Here is a 25,219-nt window from a genome sequence, read left to right on the forward strand (position 1 = left end):
GAACACCAAAGTACACACTTAGTGCTAGAGGCTCTAAAAGAGAACAACCAAGAAATCGAGCAAATCTTGGAAGCCTTTGGAGACCAAGCATAATCACTTTCTTCTATAAAAGCCCATTCTCAAAGAGTTCAGCGGGCACTTCAGTACAGTTACTATAGCTCACTGTCCAAGAGAAATGAAGATCTACTCTCTGATCCTGAGGAACAAAGGCGACAATGTCCCCCCCACAGCTACAGTAATCCTATACAAAGGACAAGTACAGACACCCAGGAGGGAAAGGGAAAGAGTCCGCTAACATAACCACCTCAAGATTTGGACTTGATGAAACTCATCATCTGGAACATGAGGGAAGCCAATAGTGCAAGCTTCTGTAGGCAATGTGAGGCTATGGTGAAAAACCATAGGTCTACAATGCTTGTGCTTTTGGAAACCAAGATGGCGGAGCACAATGCTCTCTGAAACCCTCAAGTTCGATGCATAAGTTCAACCTAGTGCTTCAGGCCAGAAGGGTCGTATAGTTGTTATGTAGAAGGAGGATGCTCTCAAGTTGGACAGCATATCCATCACCAACCAGGGCATCCATGTTATGGTTAAGGTAATCCCCAACTCTAAACCTTGGGTTTTTTCTACTCTTTATGCTAGCCCTGAGCTCAACACTAGACTTACCCTTTGGGATAAACTCTGTCAATTAGCTCAATCCAACAAAGAGGACTGGCTAATTAGCAGAGACTTCAACGAAGTGCTAAATACTAGTGAGAAGCTTGGGGGGAATAGCCCCTCCTCTAAAAGAAAGAATGCATGACTTTAGACAATGTCTCAATAATTATAGCATGATAAATTTAGGCTTTAAGGGCTGTAAATACACTTGAAGCAATAAAAGGCATCATAATAGATAATGCCTAATCTTGAAAAGACTTGATACTTGATAGGTGTGTAGCCAAAGACTCTTGGATAAAACGATATCCGGAGTCAACAATAACACATCTACATTGTCCCCTCCTCCTCTCCCTCTCCAATCAGGAGCCCTCCCCAATAACAAACCTTTTAGGTTAGAACCCTTGTAGTATAGTCACCCCTTCTTTAAGGACCTAATCCATAAATACTTCACCCCTCCCAATAGCCTCACCCAAGCCATCAGCACTTTCCAGAAAGAGGCTATTTTCTGGAATGCCAATGTGTTTGGCTAACATTTTCTAAAGAATGAATAAAATCCTTCCAAGGCTGGATGACATTCAAAAATCTTACTACTACCATCATAGTCACTTTCTCCAAAAGCTTAAAAATGACCTTCTGTGTGAATATAAGGGTCTTCTGCAAAATGAGGAAGATTTTGGAAAATTAAACCCAAAATTAACTGGCTTTCTGGTAGAGATGCCAACACCTCCTTTTTCCATGCCTCTACTCTCACTAGAAGGACAAGAAATAAAATTAGCTCCATAGTGGATGAGGCTGGCAATAATCTCCACTATGAAGAGGAAATCACCAAGCGCATCCTCCAATTCTTCACTGAGCTCTACAGTGCTGACCACTCCCTCTCTTTCTTAAGAAGTCATGAACCCAGCAGTGGCACTCCACTCCAACTAATTAGCCACATGACCAAATTAGATAGGCCCCTCAGAGACATTAAGATCCAAATTGCCGTTAAATCCTTCAAGCCCTTCAAAGTTCCTAGCCCTGGTGAATTACATCCTATGTTCTACCAAAAATACTAGAATCTGGTAGAGCCCAAAACTGAGGAATTTTGTAAAGAGGTTTTCACCAATGTCACCATGCCCTCTGAAACCAATACAACCCTCCCCTACCTTGTGACAATGCCACCTCTATGAAAAACTTCAAACCTATTAACCTTTGTAATTCTAACTACAAGCTGATCACTAAAATTGTAGTGAACAAAATCAAGCCCTTTTGCCCAATATCATTGGACCTAGTCAAGCAAGCTTCCTTACCACTAAAAGTGCCAATGACCATGCTATTATTGTCCAAGAATACATCTCTCAATTCAGGAAATGAAAGGCAAGAACCCTTACATGATCCTCAAGATTGATCTAGAAAAGCCTTTAATAAACTAGAGTGGTCTTTCATTAGGAGTACCTTAATCTATTTCAATTTTCCACCCGAGCTGACCCAACTTATCATGGCCTGTCTCCACTAGCACAATCTTCATCCTTATGAATAGAAAGAAAACTCTCCTCTTTTAACCTACCAGAGGCATTAGGCAAGGGGACCCCATGTCCCCTTACCTCTTCATCCTCTGCATGGTGGAAAGACTCTCTAGAAGCATTGACAGAGCTGTCAACTCCAAGGCTCTAGCCCCCATCAGTATCACAACTGGTGGCTCAAAAATTCCTCACTTGTTCTTTGTTGATTACCTCGCCCTTTTCTCCAAGGCCAATCAGGAAAACTACCTCTCCATCACTAACATCCTTCCCTCTTTTTGCCACTAATCTGGCCAGAAAATCAACCACTCCAAATCAAGTCATTTTCTCCAAGAATTGCTCCACTGATACTTTTTCTTATTGCTCTTCACTCCTAAATATAAAAGCCATCCCTAATTTTGGCAAATACTTGGGGTACCTCGACTTCAACAAGAAACCTATCAATAGTGATTTTCAATTCATCCTAGATAAAATGCAAAATAGGCTAACAGGCTCGAAAACCAAGTATTTCATATGGCTGGCAGGACTGTCCTGACTAAAGCCACCTTGGGCAGTATCCTTAGCACATTATGTAGTTTATCAAGCTCCCTACTAGGATCATTGATAGCATTAATAAAATTCAAAAGGACTTCATATGGTGGAAAGCTGCTAAGAAAAAAGAACCACCTCCTTAACTGGGATACCATTACCAACAAGAGAGCTCAGAGAGGTCTTGGCTTACATAAGACTGAGCTAAAGAATAGAGCCCTCCACATCAGCCTTGCCTGGAGGATTTTGAAGAACCCCAACAATCTTTGAGCCCAAATCCTACTCAATAAATACCACAAAGAACCCCAAAAATAAGGGAGGTAAAAGTATTATATCCAGAACCTAAAAGAAGATAAAAAAATGGTTAGGAAGATTGCTGCTACTCTGGCTGGGCTTCGAATGTTCAAAAAGGTGACAGTGAAATTTTTGCTGATAACTGGATCCCCATCTAGGAGCCTTGAGGAATATCATTCAGGGTCCCTATAATAGAGATAAGAAACCTCTTACCACCAAGGAAATCTACACCAATGCACTTGGGACCTTCCAAGATCTCCTTTAAACTATCCTACAATGTGATCTATATTCTTCATAATTACCCTCGAACTCTCAATAGCACAAAAGAAGACATCACATCTGGACCCTCACTAGCAATGGCCTCTTTACTACAAGCAGTGCTTATGACTGCCTCAGACCAGAGCACAATCTGGACAATGGTAGTCCAAATCCTAACTTCGGCCATATCTGGCCAGCTGACTATCCCAAATAAGTAAAAACCTTTCTTTGGCTTATTTACCATGGAAAACTTCCCACCAATAACTACCTTCACAATATTAGCTTGAACATTCAGGACACCTGTTGTTTCTGCGGTGTTGCCCAGGAAAACATATCCCACATCTTCCATTTCCCCACTACCACCCAATTCTGAAACAACCTAAGCCTCTGTAACCTATCCCTCAGTTGCATTGACCTTAATAACATAAATAGCACCAACTAGATGGATTACTGAAGAGCCTCTTCAAAGAAAGCTTACAATCACATCCTTACTTGGAAAGAACTTATTCCTCGCTACCTTTGGAACCTTCAACTTACCAGGAACAATAACTTGTTCAACCCAAAGATGGAGTGTTCAACTAGCCATGGAGTACCATCTCCTTGTAAAAGATCACACTTCAAACCTGGACCTTTTAATCCCCATCCAAATCCAAGTCTAATGGGAACCCCCCCTCCAAGGGGAACTTACAAGCTTAACATTGACAGTTCAGCTAATGCTAAACCAAGCCTTAAGGGGCTAAAGAGTGCCTTTAGAGATCATCTAGGCAGCTACAAGCTAGGATGCCAGGAACACACCCCTCACACCAACCCCCTCATGGCCAAGATCCTAGCCCTATGAAGAGGTCTCTTTCTACCCAAAGCTCATGGGTTTAAACCCTTTCAAATCGATAGACTGCAAAGCCATAATTGACATGCTTATATCTAACCATCCTCTCTATTGCAATCTTTTGTGTGAATACATGTCATTGATGTTGGGGTTGGGAGCAACAATGTCGGTGCACGTATATAGGGAACAAAACAATATGGCCGATGCGCTAGCAAAGGAATGGACGAAGAACAACCTTTTTGGAAGCACTATTGTTTTGTTACCTCTTGTGTTTGTACATGCCGCACTAGAGGCAGACACACGAGGAACTACTTTTACTAGACAAGTTAAACAATCATCTGTTAACATGCCATCACTACTGTAACAATGTCCGACGTTTTGATAGTTAATCTACGAACTCATCCTTTAAACACACATATAGAGAGAGAGAGAGAGACTACCAGTAACATATGATACCTCTGCATGCTACTAACGCGCAGGCAATGAAAGAATAAGAGTAACATTTAAGATGCTTTCTTTTAACTTTGAAGTCAAAACTAGAGCAATGCTGCCCTCACACAAAAACAATTCTTCACGAGCAGCAAAATTACACATTATCACAATAGATACTACAATTTGTCTTTATCCCCACCTCTGCCACGATTCAGTTTTTGAAGATAAAAAAAAAAGGTCCTCCCTCCCTTCTTCGAACTCCGCTTCATATTTTTCATAGATAAATCTCTAATCAAGGATAGACCCAACAGATATAGTACCAGAACGAAACCAGTGAGAGCCAAACATACTCTAGCAATATTAACAGAAGAGGGAAAGAGAAAAGAAATGAGGAGCAAACAAAAGATAATGCCTTCACACACGACAGACTGATATCAGATCAGACAGAAAACTGGCTATCGGCAAGGTTCCCAACCATGAATATGTTACAGGTACGGAAAAGCTTGAAGTCGTTGAACTTCAAGAACCTGCTTAAGCTTCTCAACATGAGGAAGAAGCTCGATCAGGTCATTTCTGTCTATTATCGGACTTTTGCAGAGCTGAAAATTTTCCCAGAAATATCAGACTTCAATTTCCATATAAATGAGACAATCTCATTAAGTAGATGATCTATTTCTTCCTCTTTTTTCTCATATATGAAAAACAAAGTAAAGACACCTGGGACTCCTGCAGTTTGACATAAGATGGTCAGAGCACCCAAACATGAGATTGAACTTGCATAGCAGCTGCTATTTGCATAATTTAGGAGAAAGTTTAACAAATTCTTGATGCAAATGAATTGTTACCATGTACTCTCGAGGATAAATGTACTATTTCAGAATCAGTAGGAGCATATATGGATAGAGAGAGTAAAGAGAGACCACTTACCTATGACAAATAAACTCCGTAGAGAAATGGTTCCAAGGATACTTAGAATCAATAGAGAGAGAGCCACCTGTTTCATCATCCAAATGAAAGATTTCACAAACTAACAGATGGAGGAAGTTCCAGTAACAGAACAGTGTATATGTAATTACTCATGTTGCATATAGAAGCAAGAGACCTAGAAAATCACATCCCTTTTGTGTCCAACGTGTTATCAGGATTTTTATATTCAGGTGTAACAAAAAAATTCTTATTCTATATCTTATCACGTAGTTGGGGTTCTAAATAGGTAAATGTAAATTATTGCCGTGGCACTCAAGGGGAATTAAGAAAGTTCCAACTAAAATACAGCAAACCGGAAACATAACAAATCTGTGTTCCTTGGAAAAAGAAACCTAACTGATCCCTCCCCCCCCAAAAAAAAGAAAACCCCAACCCCCAACAAATAAAAAATAAAAAGAAAGAAGATTCCCCTTATCCTAAATATGCAATGTGAAGAAGAAACTCATCTATTGAACAGAAACACAACCCCCTCCCGAAAAGGAACTGGATTGCAGCTATTTCTTCCTACTGCAACACATCAATCAATCTAAAGAACATTACTTATCTGAATATACACACCCAAACATCACTCATACATCGGAGAACAGTACTCTCTTACAACTTAACAGGATTCCTCCCCCATCTCACATATGCTGCATCAAACCAAACTACTCATCTACTCTCCACAATTCTCTCACCAATTACTGTCAGATTTCTTACTTCCCCAAGCACACAATTTCCTTTTTGTAGCGCCTTAGTGACATCTTTACCTTTTCATTTTCTGTGAATGTCAAAGTTCCATAATCTTGCATAGATTGTAGTTGAGAGTCAAATATTTTTTAGAACTTGCTCTTTTCTTTTGCTTTCTTTAAAATTTACATCCCTCTTATCCTTGACAACCAAGTTTCATTGGGGCTATAAGTGGAAAGAGAAAATAAAGCGTGGCGTGTGGCCTTTAATGAAGAAAGGCACAAAGGGAGAAAAAAATACAAATATATATGTTAAGTCCAAGACTAACAATTATAAGCATGAACGACAAATATAGGACAAAGAAATTTTTAACAAAATTATGATAAAGTGAAATAACTGTTTAGTGTCATAGAAGCTCATTGGCAAGGAAAAATATGCCTTAGAACCTTGACGACGACACATTAAGCAAAGTGAAGCACTCAATACGTTTTGACGCTCACTTCAGGGCTTAATAGCATTTCAAGCGAACCTTTGATAAAACTGATGTTTAGAACACTCTTTATCACAATTTATATGACACGCTTTCCTTTTAGTACGTTCCAAAAAGAATGACCATTTTCCATATTTAGAAAAGTGTAATTTTAAACTTCCTAGGACATAATTTATTGCCTCTGGAATCTCATGGCATTGTTAAAACTATAAGTTTCAATAGTCTTTTTTCTTTCTTAAAACTTACGTGTCCAGTCAAACACCTTCACATAAAATAGGACAAAGGTAGTACTTGTCATGGAAGTACATGAGTTATGTAAGAGCTTAAGTTTGTGATCATTTGAAATTGTTTCCTTTAATTCTTAGGACTTTGAGTCTCTAATTACTTATGCAAAGGTTTTGTATCAATAGAGCTGAACAATAGAAAACTGAAACTCCGTTGTCTGTGAATGTTATTCCAAACTAAGATCTTTTTCCCGTTCTCATTTATTTCTAATCATGCTTTTCTTCTTACTTCCAGTTGTCTTGTCCAATATCTGGAAAAAAAGTTTTAACGAGGCTACAGTGATATTCCCTGTATAGAGAAAGTGTTAACTCAATTTTTATACAAGGTTTATCAATGATTTGCAAGTCCATACTTAAACCATGAGGTGTTTATATTACCTTTGAACTACATTATGTCATATTTACACCATCACCACCACCCCACCACCCCATCCCACACACAAAGCCACAGAGTGCCAAGTGGCAGAGAATTTATGTTCCCCTTAGCATGGTGTGGAAGATGAAAATACCGCCGCATGAATTTTCTAACAGCAAATTAAGCCAAAAATTAAATTTTCCTTCCTATTTTTTTTACTTATTAAGTTTTCTTTCACTTTTTTATTTCCTATTCTTGTTCATCTTTCAACATTGTTCTTCAAACAAACTCAATTGAGTTTGCACATTTGAGTTTCATCTGAATGAAAATTTCTTCATCCCTTCCTCACATTTTTTAAGTCTTCTTCAACATTCTTCACATTTGAGTTTCATCTTAACCAAAAAATTCTCAATCCCTTCATTCTTACTTCTTTTTTTTTTCCATTTTCCCCTTATAGTTTTAATATAGTAAGGGTCGTTTGGTGTAAGGTACTAAATCAAATAGTCCCGGGTAAATAATAATCCCGGGATAAAAATTTTGTTGCCTTGTTTGGTTGTCAAGTTCAGGATAAGTTATCCCGGGACTAACAAATAGTACCGGGATAAGTTATCCCACCCTTTGGGTAGTATAAATAATCCCAACATAATTTACCTTGGGATAAAGCCATAAAATGACAAAATTACCCTCCAAACCATTTGAATATCACTTTTCACACACACACATATATCTTGGAATTGTAAGTTCCTTCGTAGGCACAAGGTTGCTCAATTAATGATACTAGAATAAGAAATTTGGAGCTCTTCATATGTGAATGTAGAAATTGATTGTAAAGGCTATAGGAATTCTTTTTCAATTGAAGACATAAAATGAGAAAGTTGAGCCGCTTTACAAATTATTTATTTGAATGGTTGTAACAGCACAATTAACTAATAATTAGTGGGTGAGTGATTGGTGAGGATGTGGAGAAAAAATAGGAAATGGGGTCATGCATGTGAATTAAGTTAGGTTAGTTTAATTTTTTTTTAATTTAAATTTAATTTTTCACCCTTTCAAAACAATTCATTATGTTACAATGTTTATTGTAGATTTATTAATATTAATTTAATTATTCAAATTTAAAAAAAAGAGTTTAAAAACATATAAAATTATTTTTTTTCATTTCAATACCTAAAGATTTAAAAAAATGTGCTTGAATAAGCCACTTCAAAAATCAGTTATTTTTTTTAATAAATGATAAGCGTATATATTTTTGATACAAATTTTTAAAAATAGTGTTGAAGACATATTTTTGTTTGAGTTTACAATATTTGTTTTGTTTCAAATTTTAAATATATTATTATTTTAATGAAGCTGTGAAGTTTTATTTATGTGAGGTAAAAGTTATTTTAAAATATTTAAACGTGTGAAGGGTATTTTTGTAAACAAACATATATTCTTAGAAGAAATGCAATGCATATTATTTTTAGTACCACAAACCAAACAACCACTAAAAATAATATCAAGATAACTAATCCCATGACAACAAATACCAGTATAACTAATATGGCATAATTAATCCCAGCATAACTTGTTTCCCAACCAACTACTACTACTACTATGCATACCCAGTTTATTCCCACAACGACCCCTAAAAGAACCTGGGACAATAAAGTAGATATGTTCTTCAATTTCTCAACACTTTCACTCAATCAAAACCTAGAAACTACCCCCAAAATCAGAAAAGAAACCGCCAACCCCATTGTCGATCTCTATCAACACAAAACTTTGGTGAAACTGACGTCAAATAGACAACCATGATGAAATCCCCCTACCCAACCTTATATTTCTTTGGCTGATCTTATGGCAGGTGAAATTAAGAGTTAAAGGATGATTCTAATGGCCTTTTTCTTTTTTGCCATTGTAAGGAAGAACAACTGATCAAAAGAACTTAGCAGAATCCTAGGATATCTATAATTGACTCAGTATCTTCAATGTAGATTTGTCTACTCCAAAACAAAAAAGTTTAATGCAATTCGATTTGATTTTCTGTACTGAATTGCTTGTGTCATCACATTTTAAATACATTTGGAGCATGTTCTCGCAGAAGCTCAGATACACTCTAGAGGGTTTTTTTCTAGATATGGAATATGATGCAGAATGGATGAAATAGTGACTCAAATTGCAAAAAATAAAGAAGAGCAAGCTAAGCTAAAACTACCTATATTACGGCTAAAGTGTATTTCTAGATAAAAAGCAACTACAATTGAGAACATTACAATATATAGTATCCCTAAACCCTAGATGACTCACCCTGCTCCCCTTGAGAAATAAGGCAGGTACAATACTATTTGCAGAAAAGAGAAAAGGACTAGATAGGAACCCCTCTTACAATTGTCGGGTCTAATGTGTAAATAAGACAACTAAGGCTATAAAGGTAAGGTGACTAAACTGTACTTATAAACAGTTGAACGATTAACTGTTTTAATGGTTATGTACCATTCTCTCCCACCACAATTTGCATCAGAATAATGTGGTTCAGGGGTGAATGTAAACACCCCATAGTTTAATGAAAGAACTTGCTAAACCGTAAACGTTGATAGTTGGTTTTGATTTATTAACCCAAATTTTGATGGACAGAACTGGATCCAAAATGAATTTTGATACTTATAGCATGAATGAAGTAGTAAAAAGTGGAGATGACGGATTTTTTATTCAACTGACAGCATTCTTGAATGAATAAAAAAAAAATAAGACGGTTTCTTAGGGACAAAGGGAGAAGCTGAAAATCTTTTGGTTGAGAAAACCTTTTATGGCTATTTCAGAGGAGAAAATATCATATAGTGTTTGATTTAGTAGTATTAAATGAACTTGCACCATTTAGGATGTGTTTGGCATGGAGAGTATTTTCCTAAAGATAGTGATTTTCTTATTTATTCCGGTGTTTGGTAAGTACATAAAATGTATTATAAACATTTATATATAACTTATGCAAATACTATGTGGGAAGAGGTGGGTGTGGGTGACAAGGTGGGGGCAATGAGGGAGGGCAGAAGGGGTGGGGAGGAGTGAATCAACATGAAATGTCACTTATGAAACTAGCTTTCCCAACACCAACAAGGAAAGTCAGTTTCCTGATTTTTAGGAATAGGGAAAATGTTTTCCAGAACATTTTGACCAACCAAACATGGAAAAATTGGAAAATATTTTACAACCCCATGCCAAACACACGTTAAAGCTAAAGATCCTATTACATTATTACAAGTGTCAAACATTTTAGAGATCAAAAGAATAGAAATGTGACACATGAATTGGGCGGGAAGAATGAACAAACTGATAGGATATAATTTTATCCATTTTTCCAAATAAACTTACGTTCAGAAGATGAAAGTTGCGGAAATAAGGATGGTCAGATGGATGTGTGGTCATACTAGGAGAGATAAACTAGAAATGAAGACTTGATAAAAGAAAAAAGAATTAGATATGAAAATATCTGGGACAAGGTGGGACTAGCCTCGGTGTTGGACAAGATTCGGGAAGCGAGCTAAGATGGTTCAGGCATGTGAAGAGCAGATGCATGGATGCCGCAGTGTGGAGTTGTAAGAGGTTGGCTATTAATGATTTCAGGAAAGGAAAAGGTAGGTGGAAGAAGTATTGGGAAGAGGTGATTAGACAAGACATGACGTAGTCTCAGCTTACCGAGGACATGACCTTAGATATAAGGTTATGAAGGGAATGGATTAGGGTAGACGGTTAATATGTAGTTGAGCGTTGTCTCGCTTATCCTTTCTTAGTAGCCATAGTACTACTTTTGTAGTTTATTGTTCTCCAATTTTTGTTATTATTTACTGTTTCTTGTACTTCAATATTATTATATTTTTGTTGTAGTTAATATTATATCAAGGTTCGACGCTTAGTCCATTCTTGTTTGCGTTGGTGATGGACGTGTTGATGCGGAGTATTCAAGATGAGGTACCTTGGTGTATGTTGTTTGCGGATGTTGTAGTGCTGATTGATGAGACGCCGGGGGAATGAAAAATTGGAGATTTAGAGGCAAACCCTTGATTCTAAGGGGTTCAGGTTGAGTAGGTCCAAGACGGAGTATATGGAATGCAAGTTTAGTGACTTGAGGCAGGAGGATGATGTGGTGGTGAGGTTGGATTCCCAGGATGTTTGTAACAGGGATACTTTTAAGTATCTTGGGTCTATGATTCAGGGGAATGGCGAGATTGATGAGGATGTCTCTAATCGTATTGGAGCAGGTTGGATGAAGTGGAGACTCGCCTTGGGAGTATTGTGTGATAAGAGGGTGCGCCTTAAGCTTAAAGGCAAACTCTACAGAGTGGCAGTCTGTCCAGCCATGTTATATGGAGCGGAGTGTTGGCCAGTCAAAAACTCCCACATTCAAAAAGTGAAGGTGACAGAAATGAGAATGTTGCGTTGAATGAGATTATCCGGGAGAAGGTGGGAGTAGCTTCAGTAGAGGACAAGATGCAGGAAGAAAGGCTGAGATGGTTTGGGCATGTGATGAGGAGGGGCACGGATGCCCCAGTTCGTAGGTGTGAGAGGCTAACCTTGAATGGCTTCAGGAGGAGTAGAGGTAGGCCGAAGAAATACGGGAGGGAAGTGATTAGACATAACATGGAGCAGCTTCAGCTTACTGAGGACATGACCCTAGATAGGAAGGTGTGGAGGTCGCGGATAAGGGTAAAAGGCTAGGATGAGTGCGTGGGTTGTAGCAAGTAGTTAGAAGGTAGTTAGAAGAGCTCTTGTATAGCCAGGCTAGTAATCCTAGGACTGTGTTCATAGGTAGGAGCCTCTAGTCAGGAGTGTTTAGGTGTGGTGGGTTTCTTTGATCTGTGAGTGTATGTTACTAGGTGGGTGTCCTATTGCATGTCTTATTTTATATTGCGCTTATTTCTCTTATTACCGTATTGCTCTGATTCCTATTTTATTATTTCTTATTCCTTACTTATGTTATGTCATCCACCCTGCTTCACATTTCATTACGATCTTGTTAACTATACTTTATGTTTACTATACTTTATCTTGAGCCGAAGTCTATCGGAAACAGCCTCTCTACTTCTTCGGGGGTAGTGATATGGACTGCGTACATTTTACCCTCCCCAGACCCCACTTTGTGGGAATACACTGGGTTTGTTGTTGTTGTTGTTGTAGTTAATGTTTCTTTTCGAATGTTTGTCATGCTTTCTTTAGTATTTACCATGGCCTTTTTACTTCTATTTTTTCTTTTTCCTAACTGCTTTCAATTGTCTTGCTTTGAGCGAGGGTTTGTCGGAAACAACCTCTTTACATCCCAAGGTAGTAAGTTCTACGTATGCATTACCCTTCTAAGACCCCACTTGTGGGATTAGATTGGGTATGTTGTTCTCGTTGTATTTTTCCAGAAAAAGAATGCATAATATTCATATTCATCAAAAAGAAAACAAAGATTGCATAATCAATTTATAGGCAGCCAAATATGAGTGAAACATTGCATCACTTTTGGTACTAAATAATACTGTTTTGATCGAAGTTTATAACTCAAGAGAAACAGACTGAAGTGCCTATACATTTCATGCTTTTGTGTAAATAGGAAGATGTTAATGGGGCACAAGGATGTATTACTGTCCTCACGAAAAGTCTTAACTCTTTGTATAAAGCCAATATAGCACTAACTTCTTTCTTTTTCAAGAATGCTACCATATAGCACTGAATTGGTGCTAATTAAAAAAAGAAAAAGAAATAGATAACATGTGTGAGCAATTACCTTAAGGAAGAACATGCAATCAGCCCCTTTACAAAGATTTTTTAAACCCTTCACTACAAAGTTCCACCCTGAGGCCACTGACAGAGCAACTTGGCGCGATGTCTCTCCCGATACATGGAAGTATGATTTGGGGACCTTGTCAATTTTATAACCCATTCTGTACCAGGAAAACAAAAGGAACTAATTGTCACTCTCTGAAACTGACTCAATGCCAGTTCCCTGGCTACTCCACGTACAATACATATGCAGTAGACTGCACCTTTATCAACATGTATATATCAGAATGACCATTAATATAATGCGAATAATTTCTAAAAGCCAGCTAGAAATCAACTGAACAGATGGACTTTCCTAAATCAAGATCTAGATGATCAACAACTAAAAAAAAGGGGGGCAGCCCGGTGCACTAAATCTCCCGCTACGTACAAGGTCCGGGGAAGGGTCCCACCACAAGAGTGTATTGTACGCAGCCTTACCTTGCATTTCTGCCAGAGGCTGTTTCCAAGGCTTGAACCTGTGACCTCCTGGTCACATGGCAGCAACTTTACCATTTACTTCAAGGCTCCCCTCCCCTTCCTAGATGATGAATAACTGCACTAAGAAAATGTATAATTATCAAAAGTATTGTGGCTATAGGAAAAAGCCATCGAGGTAACAATTGTCATTAGTCAAGAGTACAGACAGGAAGAAAAGGGAAAAAAGTTGGGTTTACCAAGAAAAAGTACAAAGAATCTGTCACAAACTTGCAGTCTTAGCTGATAGTCAGCAATTCCATTAGTACCATGATAGTGGTTGGTTTTTAAGAGATGGTGCAGCAAAAATGGTTTGAAGAAGTATTAAAAGTGTCTCAATAATTAAACATAGAGGGTTTTAAATAGCCAACTTGAAAACGTAATTTGCAAAAATTATGCATAACAAGAATACAAGAAAACTAAAATATCTCAATAAAGTACACAAAATCTTCTAGAAATTTAAAATTCAAAAGTAGATTCATTCTAAACCTAAGCAACTTATGCTAGAAATTGCAGTAACAAATGAATCTCAACACTACTTTGCTTTAGTTGCTGCAATTTAAAAAAAGTCGATCCTCCTCAAATTCTGCTTGTGCTTGAGGATTGTCTTGAGCATCTTTGAGCCTGCACATTTTCTTAACATTGCTCTTTCTAGATAGGAACAGTCTCAGCTCACCGAGGACATGACCCTAGATAGGAAGGTCTGGAGGACGCGAATTACGGCAGAGGATTAGGGCCAGTTTGGGTCGCTAGTGTAGGAAATTACTTGGTGGGGGTTTTATTCTTGCTATGATTCCGTGTTCCGTGTTCCATGTTTTACTACGAATCTGTGTGCTTTCCTCTGCTTTCCTCTATTTTATATTACTCATGGGTGCCGTATTTATGTTATGTAAGCTGCTTCTGTGCTTTACTATGTGTTTGTGTGGTATCTCGTGCCTTGAGCCGGGGGTCTATCAGAAACAGCCTTTCTACTTCATCAGAGGTAGAGGTATGGACTGCGTACATCTTACCCCCCCAGACCCCACTAGGTGGGAATACACTGGGTTTGTTGTTGTTGTTGCTCTTTCTACTTTTCTTTTCTTTTCTTTTGGATTTGTGCAAAAACAAAAAAAGAAAATGAAAGTAAAAAAGAACCCTCAACAACCTTGGATTGTTTAAAAGCACTTTTGAAAGTGCTTTAATTTGGCCAATTGTAGGGTTTGCAAAAAATTGTTGATTGTTTTCACTAGTGAAAGAGACTGTTGCTTGTGATGTTTAAAAAGTGGCTCTTCTAAAAGTAGTTCTTTAGATGAACTCACAGAACTGTAAGACTAATGAGGCTGTGATAGCAGTACTGATTTTTTAAAAGACGGTGCAGCAAAAATGGTTGAAGAACGATTAAAAATGTCTATCAATAATTTTATTAAGCATTGAGGGCTTAAAAATAGCCAACTTGAAAACATAATCTGCAGAAATTATGCACAACAAAAATTAAAAAAATAAAATATCTTTACAAAATAAACAAAATCTAAAAATTCCAAAAAAAAAAAAAAGATTCATCCTAAACCTAAGCAACTACTAATCATGCTAAAAAATTACTGCAGTAACTGAAACAAATTTTAACAATAGTACGATACCAATTAACAGACAGACGGAGAGAAAGTACAGATGATTACATTCTTTGAGGCAGTCTCCCATGGATGAACAAGAAAATTGATGCCAACAACAGACTCAGTGATATAGAAGTCACTATGGTGACACCAGAAGCTACGAAATTGAAATATATTGCAGCCACAACTAATGCTGCTGTTAATGTCTGCTTCTTATCCCTCCAAAGAAGTGTGTCAGCAACTGCAAAATACAGTCACACAGGTTTGAGTCAGAATCTTCCGTTTTTCTCTTAAATAGAATACAAGTATCTGGGTTACCAGATTCAAAAAAGAAAAAAGAAGAAAAGAATACAAGTATTTGTCCATTCACAGTTTATCACATTAGACAGAACCTTCTACAAACATGCAGCATAACTAAGGAGTGTCAAAATGTTGAAATTGTGCTCGGTTACAGATAAATAAGTGAAGAATCGATTCATGTCTCCCAGATAATATTGGAAAATGAGCCAAAACAAGGGGAAAGACAGTTTGAGATTGCACAGTAAGACTTCCCACAAGTAAAGTTTGTTCTTTCCCTTGCAGAAAACCAAGCAATTGCATCCTTCAGTTTCAGATTGATAACTAATTCATATTCAACTCCCAACTTATCATTCACCACAGAAACATGGAGGAAAAACCACTTCATCAACTTAAAATTTTACAAAATTGTCTGCACTGCTATGGTCAGCATCAGAGCTAAAAAGCTTTTTAAAATCATTTTACAAGAAGGAAAACATAGAGATGGGATAATATAAAGATTTCTCTATTCACCATGCACCAACTACTGGTTCTGGATGTCTTTCAGTTCATTCTTCAAACACGGTAATTAAGTGTGATAATGTAATAAGGCAAGAAGCATATACAATCTTTTACTACTCATAAATTTTATTTGACATATAACGATGTATAATCCTAGCAGGTAGTAGCAGGAGAGCTCTTGTGTAGCCGGGTTAGTAATCCTAGGATTGTGTCTATAGGTAGGAGCCTCTAGTCAGGAGAGTTTGGGTGAGATGGGTGTCTTGGGTCTGTGAGTGTATGTTACTTCTAGGTGGATGTCCTATTTCTTACTTATTATTTCCTATTTTCTTATTTTGTATTGCTCTTATTTCTCGTATTTCATATTTCTCTGATTTCTATTTTCACTATTTCTTATTCCTTATTTCTTATTTCTGTTATGTGTCATTACGACCTTATTTTCTATTCTTTATCTTGAGCCGGGGGTCTTTCGGAAAGAACCTCTCTGCTTCTTCAGAGGTGGCGTATGGACTGCGTACATTTTACCCTCCCCAGATCCCACTTTGTGGGAATACACTGGGTTTGTTGTTGTTGTTGTTGTTGTATAACGATGTATAATAAGGGACCACTTCGAAGCTATGTGCTTGCTCTGGCAACAGAATTACTCTGACAAATTTAATTGGGGCATTTACTCAGACAAGTCGCATATAATATCTTGACCTGAATGAGATGTTCTATAAGAAGAATACTATGTAACAAATTTCAGAAAGTGTATCCCCAGTGGGATCCATAGATAGATGCAATACATATGCTATAGAATTAAAATAAACTATCAGACAAATAAAATAACTTTAAAATTTCAGATGGGGGAGATAAGAGGCTCAAGTTATGAGAAAGAGGTCAAATGCATACCTCTCCCACTTCCGAGAAATAGAGAAGATTTAGAAGGGCCTTCCTTTTCTGGCCGCTGTTCAGTTCTCAAATGCGGATATGATTCAATAGTCCTCCTTAGGCCCTCCTAAAGAATTAGAATTGCATCATCACTGGTTACATAATGAGAACAAAAGCCAGAGAAACTCTGGCAAAATGAACAATCATTTATAGTAATGTTATCCAACGAGGGCCTACAACAAAATTCTTACACTTAAAATACAGGTATAAATATAATCTAATTCCATAATTCCTTTCATAAATCGAAGTTCAGACTGATGCATCTGTGAAGCAATAAATATCTGTAGAAAGTTCAACTCCGAGCACCAAAAGTCCAAGAATATGTTTTGGCCGGAAACACTGACCACATATGAAATGAAAGCATCCATTAAGAAGTTAATAAGGACTATTCAATGCGGAAGATTATGAGTAGAATACGTTAACACTTCAGAGAGTGAGAGGCAGATACAGCATTGCACTTATGGTTCAAATGTAGGATTACCAGATCCAATAGAGCAATGTCAAGGAAAGTAGGGGAACCTGAAGTAGGACAATTGGTGTGTAGCCAAGGCGATCATTTGCTTTCGAACAACTAAATGTTCTGCTACAAGATAGGAGTCTGATTCTTGACGGGGTCAACTGTGGAACCTTCATTCCATATGCCACCAACAGCTTATAAGCCAACTCCACCAAATGTGCAATTGGCATCATAACAGAAGCAGGAATTTTAATTCTTGGCCTGCATACTATGAACAGTCAGAAATAAAGATAATATACATTGTAAGAAATGAGGTAAACGAAAAGCAGAAACACCAATGGTATCTGCTAAAGTGTTAAGCAAACAGAAATTGCTTAGAAATAACAGAGAAGCCATAGTTCCTTTTCATGACTGCACGAGATAAAATCATGTTTATTATTCAATTGCATCTACAAATGCCAATAGGCATCATACACAGCTTCAGTTGGCTAGGAATTACACTGAGTTAGTTTTACAGGTAACAAACACTTATTCTCGGCGTGAAGAGATTGCCTGTTCCATGTGAAAGAATAATATTAAAGATAACTAGTTACTTATTATTGTTGACTAGTGGATATTTATGAATTATGTGTACTTGAAAGTTTGTAATCACAAACATTTATTTATAAAAGGAACATGGAGATATGTGTTTTATCAACGTAATGCCAATATTATGATATCCTATTTATGAACTATGGTTTGCTTATTTGATAACATTATATAAGAATTGGGGAAAACTTGACAGTTTTCACAACTTGTGGGGTTTTCATGTTTATGAGAAAAAATACAACTTAAAAGATCTAAATTGCATGTCTAAAAAAACTTCTTCATATAATAATTTCAGATCATGATTCCACATCGCATGTCCAAATGGGCCTTTAGAGTCAAATCACACAGTGCCACTTAGTCCAGCCATTGTTGAACCAACATTCAGAAACAATTGCATCAGGATTACTAGACAACATCATGAGGTCAGGAAATCTATCCTGTAATGTTGTCTCACTAACCAATAATCCTTCTAGAACCTACCTGGTTTTGATGCCATTATACCACCCTAATTCTAGAGTTCTCCTGCAGCTCTGGCCATAGTGTTCTGATTACCCTCCTAACACCCATCCCATAGGTACAATTCACCTCATTGGAGCACCAAAGGATTGCTTTGACCAAACTTATGAAGACACTTCCTTTTCAGAGAGATGATTCTTCTTCACAGAACCTCCAGGGCCACTTCATTAAAAGGCAACTGTTTTGGATCTTTAGACTTCATATTCCAAGTCCTCCCTGACCTTCGCTTGATTGAGCCACCTCCAACATCATTCACCTCCCCAATAGAATAATCTCACATTTAAATTAATTAATTTTAAGGCCTAATACCACCTGAAACCAAGTGAGAACTTGGCCACTTGGCCAAAATAATCCAATCGAGTCACAACTGCATCAACTAAAAAACAGTGCATCATCTGCGAACAATAAGTGAGACACTGATATTGTCCCTACACCTCCAACCGCAGAATCGAGGCCCCCAAGACACCTCTATCCATCATCCTACTTAAAGCTTCCATAACTAGAATAAACAGCATCAGTGATAGAGGATCCCCTGTCACAGACCCCGCGAACTCCCAAATAAACCGCACAGGCAATCATTCACCACCACAGAAAATCTCACCAAAGAGATGCAAAAATAGATCTATTTCCTCCACTTCTCCTCAAAGCTGTTTGAAGCATAATGGAAGCTAAGAAGTTCCAATTCACGTGATCATAAGCCTTTTTCAAGATCAAGTTTGCACAGTACACCTGCCAGACTTTGCTTTCTCCTTGAATTCACCACTTCTTTTTTCACCATATGCTGCATCTAGAATCTGTCTACCCTCCAAAAAGCATTCTGCGAAGTATCTATCCTATTAGTAAGATGATTTTGTTTTCTCGAATGTTTTGTGATTAATCTAAACTTGGTAAATACTTTTATGCAAAGAAAAATTAGGAATAGGCATATTTTATGATAATGACGTAAGCAATAACATTGCGCATGCTTTTTACTGTTTTAGGACTTGGACCTTTCACATAAAATAGTCTTCTTTTTTTATTGTGTTCCACAGGTAAATTTTTTTCAATTGGCTTATGTATCAGATTATACAGGTTATATTCGTTGTCAAGCTAAAGTACCTGGAAGAAGAAAAAAGAATCACTTGGAAGTAGGCCATTTAACAATTTTAGTATCTACTTTTTTTAGTCAGCAGTAAAACCAAGCATAGCAAACCATATATTAAGACAGACATTCTATTTGCTTCTGATGTAGAGAATTAAGATGCCTCATAGTTGGTGGTCATCATCGAAATTAAATATACCACCATAATTTGTGGAACCCCTCTACTATAGCCCAGTAAGACAGAATTTTTGCATAATAGAGGTTCTGTTTTATCAAAAAAAAAAAATAGAGGCTCTGCTCTATAAGTTGTAAAAATCAAAATTAGGCCCCAAAATGCTCCAGCAAGTGATTTCTGTAATTACTTGATTTCGTGGGAGCTACACGTCATAAACAGCAAGAACTTAAAAGCTTTTCAGGAATATGTCTCTCCCTGGTTCTCCCTGGTTCTACGTGACAGGATGCCTTCTCCACTGTTTATGTACTTGAACGTTTTTGGTAAAACTGATCTCCAAATCACAAAACGTATACAGTAGGTAAACTCTATGTTTCTCAGACTCATTTACAGGTAAGTATTTGGTATGTTGTGGAAGTATCTGATACAGGTATGTCGACTTATTTTGCTAATTTTCAGTATATCTTGAAGACATCATACGAAGTACCCACACCCTTATCAGACCCATTAAGAGTTTAGACACAGGTATGTCAAGACAAATGAAGGACTCACGCAACACAGGATAAAACTCCAGACATCTGTAAAGTAGGAATTATACTAGAACAAGTTTTAGAGTGTTTTTCATATTAAGACCACAAAGGGATCCAGAGAAAACAGATAGGCAAAGAATTGTGTAGGGAAAATTTTCTGACAAAACCAGAGCCATAAAATAAGAATACCTTTCGTAGCCAAGACCTTCAAGAATAAGTGCAACAAACTCCCAAAACTTTATGGGCTCCATATTTGTGACAAAATACGCCTGCCGACAGCATTTTTTATCAAGGCTTTATTATTCAAGAGAGCTAACATCGAAAATATAGCAAAAAAAATCCTAATATGTTCCTCTCTGAGGAAATTTGATAACATAAGAAGTCATTGTTTACTCATACGTCTGCATGGCCAATATGACCATTTTCATATATACCCTTTCCTCACATAGAGGTGTTAACTATAATAACACAGGGAAGGGAGTGAAGAAAATTATGACTAACTAGGGTGGAAGTTCCCAAACTTGATAGAGAAAAGGAAGATGACAAAGGTGCTCTTATTTGATCGTTACTGTATAATTGTATAGAAGAGGAGGAAGAAGGCAAATATTATGACTTAAACCAAGTAAGGAAGCTCCCTAAACAGCTAACGAAAATGACTACAAGAAAAGTCTATTATTTGATTGCTGAAACTGTAAGCTAGATAATAATGGATGAATAAGTGCTTTCAACTACAACGACCGGTATAATCTGTGTTACAACATAAACTTTTATAATAGTTCCATACAACTAGCAATGTGTCAAGTCTGTACTCTTTAAATGCATTGTCAGAGAAGAAAAGAACAATATTAAGACAAGTGAGATGATGAGGAAACCTCTGCCTACCAAAGAAGTAAAACTTACATATTATCACACAATAGTCAATGACCCTTAAATAGTTAAATGACCTAGGGCATCTAGTCCTTCATGGAAAACACCAATTAATATGATATATTAAGCGAAAAAAGGAACCCAGAAGCCAAATGGACCTAAACGAAAATAATGAGCTTCACAAACCTATGGAGTCGTATGATGCAGTATAAACATTTGCTAAACCTTGATCTGAGATTTTTCAATTAAAACCAAAGATTGATAATTCAACTTCCGTTGCTGCAAGACATAATATTCATCTTAATATTATTGTGACATTAATCACATGTCAAAATGAGGCCAAGTACAAAAATGAATGGGACTTCAATGGCAATTCGAAGATACAAAAAGAAAGGGACTCCAATGGCAATTCAAAGATTTTCATTTTTTATTCTATTGGCCAACCCAAGAATTTCTATTGCATCGCATGATCCTGGATACTTCCATATGGTGGCAACAACTTCACAAGTCAAAACACAATTGCTATGGACTCCAAAAATGTTGCAGCATTCATATTGGATCCTCCAAAAATGCACCAGTTTTGGAGGATCTGACATGCATCAACATTTTTGAAGAGTCCGAGCAACATAGGATACATTAGATCAAAAGCATAAGGCAAAACATGAGATCATAGCAGCTGCTTATACAAAAAGTAGAAAACAAAAATATTAGAAATGTTACCTGGCCAGACGCTTTTTCTGCAACTGCACCCCCTGATGCAAGAGCTCGTTCGGCACATACATGAGCATGCGCGACATTTTCTACGTAAGTGAAATCATACATGTTGTTGCCATCACCAATAATGAACTGTAGAATCAAACAAGTCATCAAAAATCATTCAAATAGTGGATAGAGAATAGAAGACATTTAAAATCCATCACCCTTTCACTATTACAAATAATTTGGACAAACAAAAAAAATCAATAGTGAACCAGTAGTAAAATCCTCAAGACACATTTTCTAATCAAGAGACTGAACAATAAATATGACCAACTAGATAATCACCTTAGATTTTCCAGCCCTTGCAGCTGCAACTAGTGATGGAACCAACAACCTGTCGCCAGGGCCAAAAATACTGCTAGGTCTAATGCAGCAGGTCAGGAGCCCTTTAGTATCATTAGACTTGATAACTAGAGCCTCTCCTTCAGCTTTAGTAGCAGAATAGGAATCATTATGCTGAAAACATTATCAGTGACAAAGTATGTTTATAGACAAACCTGATTTATATATTTGCATAATAAACAGGAAACTAAGTCTATACCTTAGAAGGATATGGCAGTGATTCATCCCCGTTGATAATACCATGAACTCCATCAAACACCACACTGGGAGAGCTGGTATAAATAAGTCTCTTCACTTTTAGCTCAACACAAGCATCAATGATGTTCTTGGTCCCTTTATATTTGATCAACAGAAAAGAGGTATGTAAAACTCTCATACAGGAAACAGGAAGCCAAACAAGAAAATTCACTAACAAGTCAAATTTCTGACAATGAAAGCTTTCCCTAATTATGAACAATACCTAGAACATTAACGGAATGATGAAGCTGGTGGTTGTTGATGGATGAATCTGGAGCAGCCATGTGGAAGACAACCTCGGCTCCTTCACATGCTGCAAGTTACCAATTGAAGATTTATGACACTACATAACTTCACAAAGGCTATTTGAATATTTCAATCAAAAGAAGATGGTCTTGGACAATCTGTGTCATAATATGGCAACATGCTTGATACCAGGTTAATTTTATTCGTAACAGTCTCAAATGTTGAAATTCACATTTTTGCGTTCATACTATGGTTAAAAGTGCATGGAATGTCATTTAAACTTTAAAGGTGTATAAGGATCAGAAACCATAACTGGAAGCACTGCCAACCTCCTTCAAAACTTCTATACGACTATACCCATGATAAACTAAATTTTTCAATTTTCAGCTAGACACCAAGTTATTTAAATCAGCAAATTCAATGGCTCTCTAATAGATTTGTAATGTATTTCTAAGCATAGACATTTAAAAGATATATGTTAGCACTTCATGGAATCTACAAATGTATAACTGATACTTATGTTGGTTCAATAAATAAAAGCTACACATTACCCATCAAACAAGCAATTGTATCGTAACATTTATGCTGGTTCTATAAATAAAATTACACTTTACCCATCAAAAAATCAAAAATATGTTGCTAATATAGCTACTAAATTAAATTTACAGGGGAAACATTAAGAGGCATATATTACTCTAATTGAATCGATATGGGAATGAAGGAATAGATGATATTTGATGTACATATGGAAGTTCCACATTTTTTACTCTTCGAGCCAAAATGCTGAAAACAGGACCAAATGCCGGTCGATAATAAATAAGCTGATCATTTTCTCAGGTTCATACAATGAATAGTTTTCTCACTAACTTAACTTACATCAGTTTATAATCAATACGGACAAAAGCTTGTGTTCTATGATAAAGACAAAGGTGATGAACAGAAGAACTGGTTCAGTCTTCTCTTACACCAATGTCATGCATTACTGGAAGCAGATAGACCTGCTAACACTATGATCTGCTTTGGCAAAGTTTTGACGTCTATAGCTCTTATAATGTATACAATGGATAAACTTAGAAAACAACACAAATTAATGAATTAAAGAATGTTTTAAGGAAAAACAAAAGCAGCAATAATAACTACTACTACACTTCAATCCCAAACTAAATGGGTAGGTCATATGTATCCTCTATGTGTGTTCTGCTCTATTTTGTCTTATCTCATTCCAATACTCCATAATTTATCTTTTACACAAATAGAAATATTTAGAACTAGAGGTTGTAAATATCACGAATGTCTTGGGTTAGAGGACAGAGAAGGTGATTAATCTCATTTGGAGAAGCCAAAAATGTATTTTATTGGCTGTCAGGAGCAACTTAAAGAGTCAGGAGCAAGTTAAGTAAATAAAACCGGGCGCACTCGAGGGTGTTATCTAGTAATCAATATGAGATATTAGGTTCAAATTTCAGCGGAGTCAAAAATACAACTCCTTCTGCCCCAATTTATATGACACACTTTATACATTTTTATATTCAGCAACAATTCAACTTTAAAATGTCATTTCTCCCTTAATGAAAATGATTCATAGCCACACAAACACCTATAACTTATTTTAGACAACAAATTTCAAAAGTCTTCACATATTTTTAACACCGTAACCGGCCAAAGTACATCGTCTAAATTACGACGGAGGGAGTAGAGTAGATCATTTCTTGTTATCTATCCAAACATTGGTGGTCAGGTACACGTGGAATTAGTGGAGGTTCACACAAGCTGGACAGGACATCACGGTTATTAAAATAAGAAAATAGGAATAAGAATATTAAGACCTTTGAGTACTTGGGACTTGTGAAGAAGATCCATGGATACATAATGAGCACGGCCTGATCGCAAAGCTTTTCCAACAGTGCCTTCCTCCTCGTCAGGATCGAGCTTAATGGATGGACTTAAATCTGCAATACGAACATGAAACATTTCGTATCGAATCAGCATTTCCACCAAATGCCGAGCAGCGAAGCCTCTTCCTCCTGTCACCACACACCACCTCTCTTGCACATCAGCCATTCCTATTCCAATCAATCAATCACTTATTATATGTAACTATAAATGACTCATGCATCTCCCAAGATAAGTAGGAGGCAATGCACCCACATACGTATCTTTTCTGTCTTCCTAGTTCAAATTGTTGCAGCTACCGATAACGAGGGAGCACTTTGAATCGCCCCAATCTCATAATCCCATAGTTTTTCTAGGGTTTCTACCACAAATTTGGGGCTTAAAGATGGAGAAATGTTGAGACGAATAAAGAGACATTGTAATATACATGCTCGTTTCGAAATAAATGAGTTATTGAATTTTGACACGTAAATTAAAAAAAATATTAAAAATATAAATTTAATATAAATTTTTATTTTTATCCTTGATTTCTTTTATCAAAAAAGAAAATGTTGCAGTCTTTTTTGCTTATCAAATTATAAAGATAATTTTGAAAAAAAAAAATTAATAATTTACTTATTTTGAAACATCAATAAATACTCAATAATTCATTTGTTCTAAAATGAAAGGAGTAATATATT

General features: G+C 36.8%; 1 protein-coding gene across 3 annotated transcripts in view; it reads right to left on the bottom strand.

Annotated features, from left to right (window-relative positions):
- LOC107857986 (3beta-hydroxysteroid-dehydrogenase/decarboxylase) overlaps nt 1–25,013 on the bottom strand; it is a 48,648-nt gene extending 23,635 nt beyond the window's left edge. Inside the window, exons 1-12 of one of the 3 annotated variants that reach the window (XM_047405604.1) lie at nt 24,473–25,013; nt 22,624–22,713; nt 22,363–22,496; nt 22,107–22,277; nt 21,783–21,908; nt 20,385–20,464; nt 17,371–17,569; nt 16,813–16,918; nt 15,193–15,367; nt 13,026–13,182; nt 5,422–5,488; nt 4,546–5,220 (exon numbers count right to left, since the gene is read on the bottom strand). In XM_047405604.1, the coding sequence (XP_047261560.1) occupies nt 5,075–5,220; nt 5,422–5,488; nt 13,026–13,182; nt 15,193–15,367; nt 16,813–16,918; nt 17,371–17,569; nt 20,385–20,464; nt 21,783–21,908; nt 22,107–22,277; nt 22,363–22,496; nt 22,624–22,713; nt 24,473–24,707 (1,686 nt within the window). In that variant the 5' untranslated portion in view covers nt 24,708–25,013 and the 3' untranslated portion in view covers nt 4,546–5,074. Of the gene's footprint in view, nt 1–4,545; nt 5,221–5,421; nt 5,489–13,025; nt 13,183–13,463; nt 13,617–15,192; nt 15,368–16,812; nt 16,919–17,370; nt 17,570–20,384; nt 20,465–21,782; nt 21,909–22,106; nt 22,278–22,362; nt 22,497–22,623; nt 22,714–24,472 lie in introns of those variants that run through there. The other 2 variants (XM_047405600.1, XM_047405608.1) reach the window with 2 other exon arrangements.
- Nucleotides 25,014–25,219: the final 206 nt, after the last annotated feature.

The sequence above is a fragment of the Capsicum annuum genome, chromosome 2, assembly GCF_002878395.1.
Source record: "Capsicum annuum cultivar UCD-10X-F1 chromosome 2, UCD10Xv1.1, whole genome shotgun sequence".
Taxonomy (NCBI): Eukaryota; Viridiplantae; Streptophyta; class Magnoliopsida; order Solanales; family Solanaceae; genus Capsicum; species Capsicum annuum.